General features: G+C 42.6%; 1 protein-coding gene across 1 annotated transcript in view; it reads right to left on the bottom strand.

Moving 5' to 3' along the window:
* Positions 1-14785, bottom strand: part of NPHP4 (nephrocystin 4) — a 213498-nt gene that overhangs the window by 140916 nt on the left and 57797 nt on the right. The window contains exon 4 of the mRNA XM_075279781.1: positions 4460-4629. Within this exon, the coding sequence (XP_075135882.1) occupies positions 4460-4629 (170 nt within the window). The remainder of the gene's footprint in view (positions 1-4459; positions 4630-14785) is intronic.

Here is a 14785-nt window from a genome sequence, read left to right as displayed (position 1 = left end):
TGATATTATGACCTATTCTTAGGAAAGGTCAACATTTGTTGCCTAGAAAAGGGGTGTCCCACCTCTATCTTACCTCGGTGAGTAGAGAAGTAGATATACATGCATGGTTCACTTCATTCACTTCTATGAGAGTTCTTGGCTATTCTCTGAAGTCCCATAAGGGCTAGTTCACACAGGGCAAAACGGTCAGGATTTTGACATGGAATCTACGTCAAAGTCCTGCCGCCTCCCATTGATATCAATGGGAGGCGGTCATTTCCTTTTTCCGTGAGCGGTTTGTTCCTGCTTGCGGAAAAAAAAAGTGAGCTGCCCTTTCTTCAGGCAGATTCTGCAGCTGATTCAGCCCTGGTGCCCACCTCGTGACACCACCCTCTGGACTAGGCCCATTCATTTGGGCCTAATTCGGAGCGGAAAGCCATGACAGGATGCCAGTGCACTGCACCGGCATCCCATTGCGGCAGCCGCAACAGAATGTGTTCATGTAGAACCCCGTCTGAACTAGCCCTAATAGTGGATAAGAGAGCTGTACATGCGTGGCCAGAAAACTGCAGTCTGTGGGTATGCAATAAATGTCTCAGATGGGAACACCCCTTTAAGTAAGAAGGCAGGGCTCACATGCTAAAAGCAGCATGAGAAAAATTTCTTGCGCTGTGAAAAATTCTACAAAGTCCGTCTAGTTTCATATTTTTGAGAATCATCCTGATCAAGTGACTTATGATTAATATTCTATGAGCGGCAGATTGACCTCAGGAAAAAAAATGTGCCAAGGCTTCATGCTCTGGTAACTTAATATCTCTCTAACCAAATATTCTATTAGACATCCATTTCATTCTTCACATCAGCAGAACATTACATACAGCAATACAGACGTCTCTTTAGAGAACTGTGTCTCGGATAATGACAGTTTTCGCATCTAGATGACTGTATTGCCACATTTATTAGGCAGTTTTTGTAGGATCCCTGGCTTTTCAGGCGGCATGTTCAACCGTGTAATCATATACACAATATGCTATTACATCAATCTAAATGAGAAAGCATTGTCCAAATTACACCCAAATAAAGCAGTAAATATTTTCAAACATTATTTCCTCGCTTTTTTACTTCTCCGTAATGCAAACCGAGGAGCAGAAGCCATCTGGGCGCTTTACGGTGCCAGTTTTTAATTTGAGAATTCAAAAACACACAGCGAGCATTAGAAACCTCCACAAACACCCCCAATGCTCTGCCTGCAAATGAGATTTCGTCAAGGTCTGACAACGGTCACGGTATTTTTTGGACGTTTTCTACGTTTACTTATCTACTGGCAGGTCTTGAGAGAGTTGGAACTTTTAACGTTAGTGAAGACTCCAGCTCTGGGCCCGGCAAGACGGAGCTGAGATGCTAAGTAACCCTTTATGGGAAATGGTCGATGCTAAAGAACCATAAAAAAAAACAAAACAAAAACCTCCATATACGAGAAAATTCAATTGAATAGTTCTTCAAAAATAACCACAATTTTATCAGCTCCTTTTTACACCAAGATCAACCAAAACATTGAAATGCTGTTCTTTATGTCCAAGGATGAGACCAAGTCCCTTCTTTATTGGTGCTGGGTGTGGTCCCACCAGTTGGAAATCTACTAAGGTTGTCTTCTAATATTTACAAGAATATTGAAATAATATGGACTTTCTGGCTTCCCTACTCTCTGCCCCTTGAGGCAAACAATAGAATTTCACTATTCACTAGAGTTGCACCACTTCTCTGGAATGCTCTATCCCGGACAATCAGATTAACTCCCATTTTCTACAGCTTCAAGCGCAAACTAAAGACACATCTTATCAGACAAGCCTATCACAATTTCTAATGTAAACCCTTCCGTAGTTGGAATCCCTAAAACGAACCCTCCTTTGCTCCCGCTCCCACATTACCCCATAGGATAGGATGCAGTTTCAGGCTAACTTTATATGTCGAGGCACCATCTGCACATTAAGGACACGACTGGTGACGGATCATACAGCTTTATATATGTGTAACGACAGTCACCTCTATTACAAAAATACCGGCCCATTGTAAAAGTAATGCTACTTCCACTGCCGCCCCTGTTACCTCTTGTGTCACCCCCTCTACCCCATAGACTGTAAGCTCTTGCGAGCAGGGACTTCAATAGTGCGAAGTGACTATTTCTTTGTAATGTCTTTTTTGTCTGTACTTGAACCCACACACAGCATATTTCTACAACCCTATTTGATGGAAACAACAAGGCCAGGTAGTGAGGTAATGACAAGTTCCTTTACGTGATACCCTACCAAACCTCCCACACTACTAGACAGGTATGGGACTTGCTTTCATGACACACGTGTTTGAGTTTATCATAAAGAAGAAAATAGAGTTTTATTCTCAACATGTGTCCATTAGGCCTAGCTCAAGCCGGGAAGTGTCCTGAGCATGGGCCAGTACATCCTCCCAAACCTCTCCCCTCTGGTTATCTTTAGTGTTCCCCTGTGTTGTACCTCACTTTTCTGTGGGCATTGGCTACATATATCAGCTCCTCCACTGAACGGTATACAGGGCTATCAATCGAAACCAGAGGGAAAGGATTTGGGAGGTTTTGCTGACCCAATCTCATGACACTTCCTGGCTTGAGCAAGGCCCAGTGGACACTCGTGAAGACCAAATAAAACTTTGTTTTCTTCATTATGCTACTGCAATATAGGTATGTTTAAAGAAAACCAGGGTCTCGGCACCATCACCCTCAGCAACTTGGCATCTTGTTTATTGGAATCCTTTCAGCCATTTTAAAGATATAAGACCCTCATGCAAATGAAGGTATACTAGCCAAGTGGGTGGTAACACTGTGGTTTCTCTGGGATCTCTATGTGCTGCATGTCATGTAGGGTTACCGTTCACTTGGATAGTCTACCTTAAACTGCATCAACAATAACAGGGCTTATATCTTTGGAAAGGCTGAGCAGATCTGGGTAAACAAAACACCAAAATGCTAAGGATGACAGCCTCTATCAGAGGTATGTCTTTGGACTTTTCAGACCTGATAGTAGGTCCTCTTTAAACTTGCTTTGATGGCACCTGTCTGCTGGTGTTACTAGTTCAGTAGGTAAAATTTGGTAATACACTACAGCGTACCTCCACGTATAAGCAACATTTCATACATTAATAGTCAGTCAGGAAGGAAGGAGAAAGAAAGAAAGCTTTCTAATATATTATTAAAGAAATATATTTTCTTCTCCACTTTTCAGGCCAAGTTACTTTCTACATGTTAGTCTTTGAAGAGGGGAGGGGTAGGAAGAAGCAGCTAGAAAAGACCCTCAAATAATTGCTGCTTCTTCACTCTGCTACTATTAACTCTTTTAATACTGCTAGGGTGTAGATAAGAGGCTTTGAGTGCACAGAATGAAGCAATAAATCAATAAACCAGCCGCCACTAGTTCCTACTCAACTCCTCCCTGCCCCATAGAGTTCTGAGTGTGAGGTTAAATACGACCAAATCTAAGATAAACAAGCAGTAAGACTAAAGATAAAGAGAAGGAGAACGGCTTAATAAGTGGTGAAGGAAACACATCTCCTTAGTACGATTTATTACAAAGTAGGAAGCAGCAACTAGAAAAGACCCTCAAATAATTGCTGCTTCTTCACTCTGCTACTATTAACTCTTAATACTGCTAGGGTATAGATAAGAGGCTTTGAGTGCACAGAATGAAGCACTAAATCAATGAAGCAGATGCCACCAGTTCCTACTCAACTCCTCCTTGCCCCATAGAGTTCTAAGTGTGAGGCTAAATACGAACAAATCTAAGATAAACACGCAGTCAGACTAAAGATAAGGAGAAGGATAAGTGGTGAAGGAAACACATCTCCTTAGTAAGATTTATTACAAAGTTTCTTATATTAACATATTTTTATTAATTTAATAAAAGTTGTTAACAACTGGAGATACACTTAAAGAGTTCTATACCTTATTGTAATAGCACAGTAAGGGGTCCGAAAGACTTGCAACTGATTGTCGTATATGCTGACTCTGTTCCTCTTTCGTTTATATATATTATTTTATTATTCACTGCATAAAGTATACCATATACCATTGCCCTTTTCAGGTGAGTTGCATAAGAATTAAACTTTGATTTTCATAAAAATGGAGCTGCAATGCAGAATAACAAAGGCATATTTGGAAAGTGTAGTAGTATTAGTCTCTATTTATCGGCCAACCTATTTTTTCTGCAGATTATCTGAGATACAAGTTCTAGTCTGCTTTCTGTAAATATATAAATGTTGGAATGGACACATGCAATATATCAGTGTATAAAATGGATGCACAGTGTAAATCTACAAAAGGACTACTTTTTTGATTTATGTCTCAAGATATTGACCCAGGATAAGACAAGGTCTCGAATACAACCCCATGCGTTTTGGGAGCCGGTCAAGAGGAAATGAAGCAATGACCCAGATATCTGCATTGCTGAGTTACCTCTTCTGTTGATTCACTGGTTCCTCCTCCGCTTGGCTACTAAACAAACGCATCAACGCAAAGCCGCACGATGATTCCTGCTTCATCCCATCATGTCTTCTGGTTATAGCTATGACTTCTACCACAGCGACAATTCCAAGGTCATTCAATAATGAATGGAAATATACAGTCTGAAATAGAAAGGAAGGAGAAAACTTTAGTTTGTTGCCCCCTTGTATATGTACTACATTATCAATTCACTCCATTATAAGCCCATCTTGTAGTCCAAGAGACAACAGGCCTCAAGTCAAAGCTGGTTTTCAACAGATCAAGTTCTGCTGGTTAGTCCCATTTTTATAAAAGGTGTGGATCTGAAGTCTAAGACCCCAGGAATCCTGAGAATAAAGGACATTGCCTTATCCTCTTCATAGTTTCTCCTTACAGGTTGGCACCCTGGCCATACACTGTGCAAACAACTTCAGGAGAACTCCATTCGTGTGAATGTAGAGCCTACTGAATGATAACAAGCAGAGATCTTAAAACCCATTGAAAGTGAAATACTCTACTATTAAGACATGTTGAGAATTGAAGAATTTCCAGGCTTATAAGGTAGATAATATATCCTTAGGATAGGTCAAAAATCAAAGACCTTCGAGGGTACAACACCCAGGACCCCTATGGGTTTGCTGCTTGAGAGCTGTTACCTCTTCACAGGCCATACTCATCTATCACATGACCTACTTACAGCTCAGTCCCATTCAAGTGAAAGGTTCTGAGATGTGATACCATGTACAGCCGCTATACAATGCACATCACTGTGCTTGGTATATAGTGAAGAGGCTGCAGCTGTCATCCCCTTTCAATTCAGCAACCAGCACAAAACCAACCCCTAACTGCTTTTAATTTCTATAAAAATGTTGTACAATAGTTTACACATCCACCATGTGATCAAAGGTGGAATTGTAAGCTAAACTGTAATATGATCAATAATTCCAATAATACTATTATTACTGTAATAATGTAAGCGGTTTTTCAGACTAAACACATTGATTGGTGGGGGGGGGTTCTACTCCCGACACCGCCATGAATTAGCTGTTCTCAGCAGCTGGTACACAGAGAATGGAGCAGGAAGCAGACATCTCCATTCTCTGTGTAGTGGCCAGACCAGGTATTACAGATCAGTTCCCATTCATATGAATGGGAGCTAAACTGTAGTGACTCAGGTCCGCCAGAGCTGTCGGCTTCCTGCTCCATTCTCTGTGTTTCAAATGCTGAGAACAGCTAATTCATGCAATTGATAGGTGTTGGACCTATCCTTAGGATACGTCATCAATAATTTTATCCTGAAAACCCCCTTTAATAACTATTATAGAAGGGATGACTTGGTAGTTCAACAGGCTGGCAATGATTGTTCGCCCACTCGACTCCAGTGATCTAATGTAGCTGAAGTTTTAAGTGGTTAAGCAATACTGACACTTCGACTATGTGGCTGAAAATGGTACTGCAACATATGATTTCTAAATTATTATTGATCATTATGTACACAGTCTAAAATATCAAAACAAATAAAAATAAAAAATAACATTCAGACTCAACCCAAAACTGTAAATTCCAGACACGGCCTCTCAAGTAGGTAAATCAAATAACTTGCCTCCATAAAACTCATTTTCTCCTAAACACAATGGCGATGTAAAACATAAAGTTACATTATTTAGAGCTGGCGCAGAAATGAGAATGTGACTCTGCACGGAGAATTTCAATGAAATATCATCCCCTCTCCCATTATGCATTCATTTAGGAAAACTAGGAACGCGCATTACAAATAACTCTTGACATTTAAAAACACAGCTGCCCCGCGGCTACATTAATTCCTTCTCATTTTAAAATCATCTTCACATATTCCCAGATCAGAGATTCATTTGATCAAGTCTCAGCGGTTTGGAGGACTGACCATTTATTGCATACAGAAAATCTTACAGGAGGGGAAATTCTGATTCCTCTATTTACCACGCACGTTATACGACAGGGAAGGTCACACAAGAGGCTACGATGCTATTCTGACACCACTCTTGCAGATTTTTACAAATGACCCTAGAAAGTGGTCAAATGAATGGACGAAAATAGCACCGTAGATGGGGGGGACACATTTTTGTAATAGGAAAAAAATAGAATTAAAGGTGTTGTCCTATGAAAAGCATCCTATCTATACTGCTAGTTTATGTGGATTTAAGGCTTTTCCTAAATACATTACTTTATCAAAACTGCTTTGTTTGGCCGTTATCTTAATTTATTCACTTCATTGTTGACACTGCGTTTCTATGGCCACTGGGCTTATCTGCTCATTTCCCAAGTGAGGTAGCTGCCTGCTCTCAGGGGGGGTAGGGAGGGGCTGACAAGCAACGGAGCTCCTCAGATAGGGAAGGGGGGAGGTGAGAGCTCCGGGATTACTGTGCTGTCTATCTTCAGCTTTTCCACTTATCAGCCAGTTTAACTGAATTTGACTGATAAGGGCTGAGATAAGGAGTCCATTAACTCTGTATGTAATGCAAGCTGACTCAAATCCAGCTCTGCAACATCAGTTTCCACATCAGCTTTATACTGTGGTAATGCATTTACAACCAATCCCTCATTACTGACTGCAAACATAGCAGTTAGCAGAGTAAGTGAAACCTTGCCCACCAATGTGCCGAGAAATCCAGGAAGTGAAGAGAGCACAGAGCTTGGAGGCTGTAGAACAAGAGCCGGTCCTAAGAAGTGCATAACACGGAAGTAGCTGGTGTCTTTAAGATCTGAAAATTTGCAAGCACCTAGCTCCATTCTGTGGCAGAGAGGGGAATAAAAAAAACAGATAAAGATCAAAGTTTTTTTTAGCAAAATGAAACCTCATAAATTGGATCAAGTGAGTGTTCGATGCCTACTGTTCAATGACTCACTATTTGTCTCAAACTAAGAGGGACAGAATCCTTGATAATGAGAGAGCTTGGCTTATCACTCTGAACAATGCTGACATCTGGGCCTAGGTGTGTACTGATCTGCCAATGTTACGGGTCGCTATTCTTGGGAGAACAATGACAAACTGGAACGAGAGCAGGAGGTGAAACTGCATGGACAGATAGTCTGACTGGAAGAATGGCGCGTAGTGATCCATTCTGTACTGCAAGTGAAACTGGACATCACATCCCAAGTCTAGGGAAGCAAGCAGTACTAACACAAACCATTAGTAGGCGCTTGCACAATACTGGGCTACAAAGCCAGCAATAGGTGTTGCAGTGACTTCACGCCACTCAAAGGCTATCATAGTTCACAGCAAGATAGCAATGGAGGCTGGAATGGAGGTCTACCCACTTCAGCATTGAGATTCACTTTGGTCTCAGACACAGTAATAGCTGGAGACATCTGAGACGTCATTGGTCTGCAATTGCAAAGGAAGAGGCAGCTGCCAGTAGCCAATATTGATGATTTGCAACGTGGCATAACATTGCTCAGACATTCATTAACAACCTCATTGATAGCATGCGAAGACATGTATATGTATATATTGCTACGCATGGCGCTCATACTGTATACTGAATAAATTGAGATGCTTTGAATATTTTGACTCCACTTTTTTCTTATCATTTGCATATTACTAACGTGTCTACGGATCCTGTGATTTTCACACCTCCAAAGACTTTTCCTTCTTGGTGTTGAAATTTCAATGCTTAGGAGTGTAACATTGAGCTGCTGGAATAGCACATAACTAAGGGTTAAAGAGGCCAAGGCAGATGCATGTAGCCATACCTTAAGGGGGTAATGAGTAGAAAAAAAGGGCTACATGGAAGTCCCATAAAAGGATTCCAGTTTTACCAAAGGCATACTTTAACAAGTTCATAGGCAGCCTGACGTATTCTTTGCAGCAGTCACCTCTAACCTTTTGGGCATTGCAGCCATCAGTATTCTTTGTGACCAGTCTTAGATACTGTGAGAGCACACAGTAATAGGGACACATAAATGCAGCACAGTAGATGCTTCTCTAAATCCGAAATCAGATGCCCATTATAGACCCAGATATATGCTGCCATCACCTTTCGATTTGAGTAGTAGGAAACCAACTCATATATGCACGCGTTTCTCTAATAGAAGACGGATACATTTTATAAGGCAGTAGATCAATACAGCATACAGGGACCACCATGAAATTGTATAGATCAGTGCTTACTAAAAGAGACGAAACAAAAAGTGATATAAACAAGCAAACAAACAGTTTTTCTAACATTAGGTCATGTCTCTGGATCTTAATTCCTATCCCCTCTCAGCGTCTGGACAGTGGATTATTAATTGTTCCTGTCTAGTTTAGTTCACTCCCCTGTATGGGATGGGGGTTGAAATGTTTCTTTGTCATATACTGAATCTGGGAAAGATGTAACCACCAGACCTATTCCCCCACTTTTTTTGGGAAAAATATGCAGGAAAACAGTACCTCTGTTTGCTGCCCTCTAGGGGTAGCTCCCTTGAACATCATGCCCGACTTTTTCAATAAGCCTTTATTGTTATGATGCAGGATTTAGCCAAATCAATATCCCAGCTGTGGACAGCGCTGTTTCGATCTGATTGGATCTCTTCAGCACAGCGTAGGGAAAATATGAAGTCTTACAAAAAGCCTTTTTAGCTCCAATGAGGATTTTCCCATAATCCCCCCCAGTAGGGCTAAAAAGGCTTTTTGTAAGACTCCATACGTCTGAGAAGGTGATCTCTCCTTCGGGAGTGATATTATCCCCAGAACCCACTTTTTTTCTTCTCATGTGTCTAAAAGAAGTTTGTGTTTGGCCTTTTCTGCATTTTTATAACTCCCTTATCTGTGTTGTGTTGACTTCATAGGGATGCCATTCACACCACAGAAGGCCTTATCAGTGATCACAAGTCATTAAAATAGGGACCCTCAGGCCCAAATGGATAGTAATATTTTCATCAGGAATTAAGTCAAAAACACCACAAATACATATACATCAATAATACAATTTGCTGATAAGTATATACAGGTAATGGTTTCCATTAAAATGATGCTGCAGGTTCCAGCCTGACTGTGGGTTTATTATCCTGTAGACAAGTTGATGCTGTGAGTATGGGACGGCAGAATTTTCGTTGTTCTGGAACTTACAATGGTATGAATCACTATCATGTAGTGAGTTCAGTTCAGCTGATGCTGGGGTCACACCAGCGTTCAATCTCCGTCCTGAGGTTTCCATCTTCTGTATGCAAAAGACGGAAACTTGTCAGACCGAGTCTGGCCGTGAGTGCCGGTGAGCGTTCTACGCTCTCCGCGGCAAAACTGTTTTTTTTTAAACTGGACACAAAGTCGCTCACCAGCGCTCATAGCTGGACACTTTCCAAACCCATTGGGTTTGAAAAATGACTGCAGGTTTCCGTCTCCTGCCCAGTTTCCGGCAGGAAACGGAAACCTGCAGAACGAAGACCGGGCGCAGATGTGAACGAGCCCTGAGTTGTGCGCAGTACAGAAAATGTGACTTCTACATTATCTGTACTGCCTTTACTATTTGCGACAGTCTGAACTGGCCCTTGCTTTTTTTTAAAAAAAACAGTTCCTGAGAATGCAAAAACTTTGTGAGGAAACAACAGCGTGATGTCACTGAGCGGCAGATTTCCCCGATCACACATTGTCATTATTCCCGATGTATTATCATCATTGTTCCATGTCTGCCTGAGAATCGGTGACATTCATACCGCATGTTCCCTTATCTCCATTTCACAATTACCCTCCATGACAGGATAAACAGATTTCTGAATCATTGACGGCGCTCGCAGATTTAATGCCCCCATCGTCGCTGCAAACACACCATTTAGCACTGGGGCTCTGTTTTCATTATTCATCAGAAGAGGCATAATGAAAATGACGCAGAGAATGGCATGCATGCTGCGCCATCCTGATAGATAGTGGATGGGGATTATTTCAGTAAGGTCATAAAAACAAAGCACAACCATTCTCTTTATTACAGATGTATACTAAAAACAACAGACTTCTTAGCATAGGAATAAAAAAGCGTCTTCTAGTATATAAATATACTATACACGTTATACTCATGTACGTCTAGGGAAGTATTATAGTAGTTATATTCTTATAAATAGGAGGCAGTATTATAGTAGTTATAGTCTTGTACATAGACGGCGGTATAATAGTGCATTACTGCTTAACCATAGCCTCCAGTCTTCTCTCTCTGCCCACTGCACTATTCTTTCTGGTCTTAGTCATTGAGCTCCAGCCCCTGCTCAGAGAGTGTGTGTGCTGACCCTATAAGGGACTGTAAATCTTTTCTGCATGTTCCCAGACACTTCAGTGCTCTTGTAAGCTCCATAAGGCACAACCCCCCCCCCCCCCCACAGGAAGGTGCCAGAGAAAAAAGGTTCCTAGCTTGCTACTTCCTGTGAAGGTGTCACTGAGCATAGAGTACTCCGAGAGACAGCAACCTGATGGTTCCCAGCAGCAAATTCTAGACCAGTTCAGTAGAACAGTGGATCCACATCACTGCTACATATAATAGTTGTGTTCTTGTACATAGAGGCAAGTATTACAATAGTTATATTCTTGTACAGTACATAGGAGCAGTGTGAAGAATATCACCTTTGCCAAGTCGCTTGGCACACCTGCGATCACCCTTCTTACCTTCCACTACTCACAACCCGTGCGTGCCTGAGTTCATAGGATAATATGAAACAAGCTTTAGAAATTTATACTATATCTATTAACCCAAGTGGGTCGGTACTAGCCACTAACATTCACAAAGTATATATCAGAGGATCATCAAGAAAATACAGGTAAAAACACAATACAATACAGAAAATATAAAGGGGAATAAAAGAATAGAAAAGGAGAATACCAAATGAAGTTGTAGTTTGGTTCGCTGGGGATTCACTCCTAGGCCTCAGGGCACGTGCTTAAAGGGGTATTCCCATGAACATAATCATGTCTATATTTGTAGATAATTAAAAGTTAAACATTTTGCAAATATAAGTACCGTATATACTCGAGAATAAGCCAACTTTTTCAGCACAGTTTTTATGCTAAAAAAAAGCCCCCCTCGGCTTATACTCCAGTCAAGGGACCACGGAACACAGAAAACTGCAGGGACCTGCATAAATTAAACAAAGGCGGAGGTCCTTTAATACTACTGCTCTGTGATTGGCTTGTCATGTAGGTCATGTGACTGTGATGTCATCAAAGGTCCTGTAGCTACTAGAATGTAACATCTGCAGATAAGTCATGGAAAGAATCTTGCCATGTTCCTTTGCAGTGGAGCGCTCATGGCTTAATAAGACTCCACACACCTATATGGTGGTCTCTCCCTATGGAGTGACGATATCCCCTTAACCCTGTCTAAGCCTCTCACCTCTGCCAGATCAGTCCTCTCTACGCCAAGCTGATGAGATGCAAATACATCGAAACGGCTGAATGGATTTTGGTGAAATTTCACACACACACACACACACACACTGCCCAGGAAGGGGTAATAGGCTACTTTAAATGTGGGTCACTCACCCCAAATCGCCACCGTGACCCTCCAAAGACCCCTCCAGGCTCGGCTGTAGAATCTGGCATTCCGCCATGGCTGGTCTGTCCACACACCTCCTATTGGTGCATGGCAGGCTGTGGGCGGGCTATAGAGCCAGGGCTGCGGCACCATAGGTTGGGGGCTGAATGTGGGCGTGCTGATTGAGCAGGGACACAGTGAGCAAGATGGCGGCAGCCCACATGGTCCCGGAGCCGCAGCTATACTAGGCCACCTGCACACATCGCGGACTAAGGAGGAGGCTGCTGCACCCGACACTCCACATACAGGTCAGTGCAGCGGGGGGAGGGGGTGTCCCGGGGAAGAGGGGGGTGTCCCCAGGGATCAACCACATTCCCCAGCTTCATGTCCCCCTCCTACATCGGTCCCAGTGTGGTTGGACTCACCTTGGCCACGCTCCCTCGCCGCTGCTCGCTCAGTGCACACAATTCTCGGGCTGCAGCCTGTGTGTGGCGTATATGAAGCAGAGCGCAGCCCGGCGTCATAGCAACCTGACGCCGGGGCCTCACTCTGCCTCATATAGGACACACACAGGCAGCAGCCCGAGAACTATGTGCACTGAGCAAGCAGAGAGAGCAGCGGCGAGGGAGCATGGCCAAAGTGAGTGCTACTACACTGGGGCCGATGTAGGAGGGGGACATGAAGCTGGGGGCAGAGATGGGGGGACAAGAAACTGGGGGCAGAGATGGGGGGACAAGAAACTGGGGGCAGAGATGGGGGACAAAAAACTGGGGGCAGAGATAGGGGACAAAAAACTGGGGACAGAGATGGGGGGACACAAAACTAAAAGGAAGAGATGGGGACAAGGAACTGGGGGGACATGAAACTAGGAGGAAGAGATGAGGGGACAGGGAACTGGGGGCAGAGATGGGGGGACAACACATATAAGCGGTTCAATGTCACCGCCAACCCGCAGACGAAGTCGCGGGTAACTGCTAGTCTGGTATAATCCCAACATCATTGCAAACAAAAGGCCTCTGAGAAGGTCAGCATGATGTTAAAGGGAGCGCCCTCTATAGGTGTGTATAACTGAGACTCTGTCTTCCTAATTACATCATGGAAGTTAGACTTGCACATTCTAAGTCAGCGCCCTCTATTGGTGTGCACACTTGAGGCACTGACATCCTAATTACATCATGGAAGTCGGATTTGCATATTCTTCCCAAAAGGTAGTGCAGCAACAAAAGGAAACAATACAAAAATAAATACCTGCCTGGCTAGGCTCTAACTAAACATGAGAATAGGTTACCTCACCTAGAATAACAGAAATCAAAAAGCCAGTAGAATCATTCAGGACACAGCTCCAAAAATATGACCTCTCTGTTGGCTCTCCAGCCAAGCTCAGCCCCCAGTCTGCTGCTGGAGCTGACTTCTTAAGCCTCGCTTGATGAGCAGACACTCTGCAGCTGAGTCGCTGCCGGAACATCCCCAAAGTGTGGACTGGAGGGGGTGGAATGACAGGTCCCACTACCAACCTACCTGCCATTCCTAAAAATCCGGACCAGTAACCGGAACTCTGAAATAACCCCCAGCAGACAGAATTATCTGCTGAGAAACATTCTTTCTGGAGTTTTCTCATCTCACCCACCTTAGTAGTCTGGGTGAGATGTATACCTCCTCCATTATCTGACCAGCCATCGGCTTACAGAAGTATTAGTTTACTTACATTCTTATACATAGGGGGCAGTATTATAGCAGCCATATCTTTGTACATAGCAGCAGTATTATAGCAGTTATATTCTTAGACATAGGGGGGCTGTATTATAGTAGCCATACCCTTCAACAAAGGATGAAGTATTATAGGAGTTATATTCTTGTACATAAGGGAGTTATTAAAATAATTATATTTTGGGGTCATAGATGGCAGTATTATGGCAATTATATTCTGGGATATATGGGAGGTATTAAAGTAAATCCATTTTTGATCATAGGGGCAATACTATAGTAAATATTTTCCTGAACATAGTGGGCAGTATTATGATCAGTATATTCCTATACTTTAAAGCAGTGTTGTAGTGGTTTAATTCATATTATATTATGGTATAGTAAATAATTTGTCTGTAAGGGGTTGTGACAAAGCTTTCCAGGAGAGCAAACATGACTTACGCATGACTTACGCATCTGCCATTCTCATGTCTGCACAAATCTGAATTCCTACCATGCAATGCACCCAATCTATAAATACCGGGTATCATAGTCTACTATAATGAACTCGCAATGTTAATGCTCCATTTCAAGACGGGCTTATTACAAGACAAAACAAACAGCGGGCAGAGGATCACCGGAGCAGAAGAGCGTCTCAGTATAAATATCACTCTTCGCCTCTCCAATATCAACATACTGCTGCTTTGAAATCACCTTGAAAGGAAAAATTCTGGTTGTATGGTCATTTCTGTCACCTCGCAGCGTGACATCTGATCCGATAACTCCACGCGGAGCTCATTAAGGATAATAATGACATTTTATGCAAGAACATCAGCTATACGGCATGACTGGCTATTCTGCAGGCCTTGCTTTGTACAATTAGAAAGCTTGGGGAGATTTGCAGCATGGAGAGTTAAATTCACTGTGTCATTTGGTGCAGGTGTCCTAAACTATAAGATGAAAAAGAAAAATCCAAAAAACAAGCAGCAGGTAGGCCGAATACACTTGTCACATAGTCCTTCCAGCCAAAACTTACCTGTGCTTTTTATGTATAGTAACTAGGTATAACAGTGCTATGGCATCTGGTCGTCCATGACATTTCCACTATATAATCTCCTGTCACCCACAGCTTCTTCTCACA

Source organism: Leptodactylus fuscus, chromosome 6 (assembly GCF_031893055.1).
Source record: "Leptodactylus fuscus isolate aLepFus1 chromosome 6, aLepFus1.hap2, whole genome shotgun sequence".
In the NCBI taxonomy this organism is placed as follows: Eukaryota; Metazoa; Chordata; class Amphibia; order Anura; family Leptodactylidae; genus Leptodactylus; species Leptodactylus fuscus.
The sequence above is the reverse complement of the archived record's forward strand: the minus strand, read 5'-3'. Positions and strand labels throughout refer to the sequence as shown.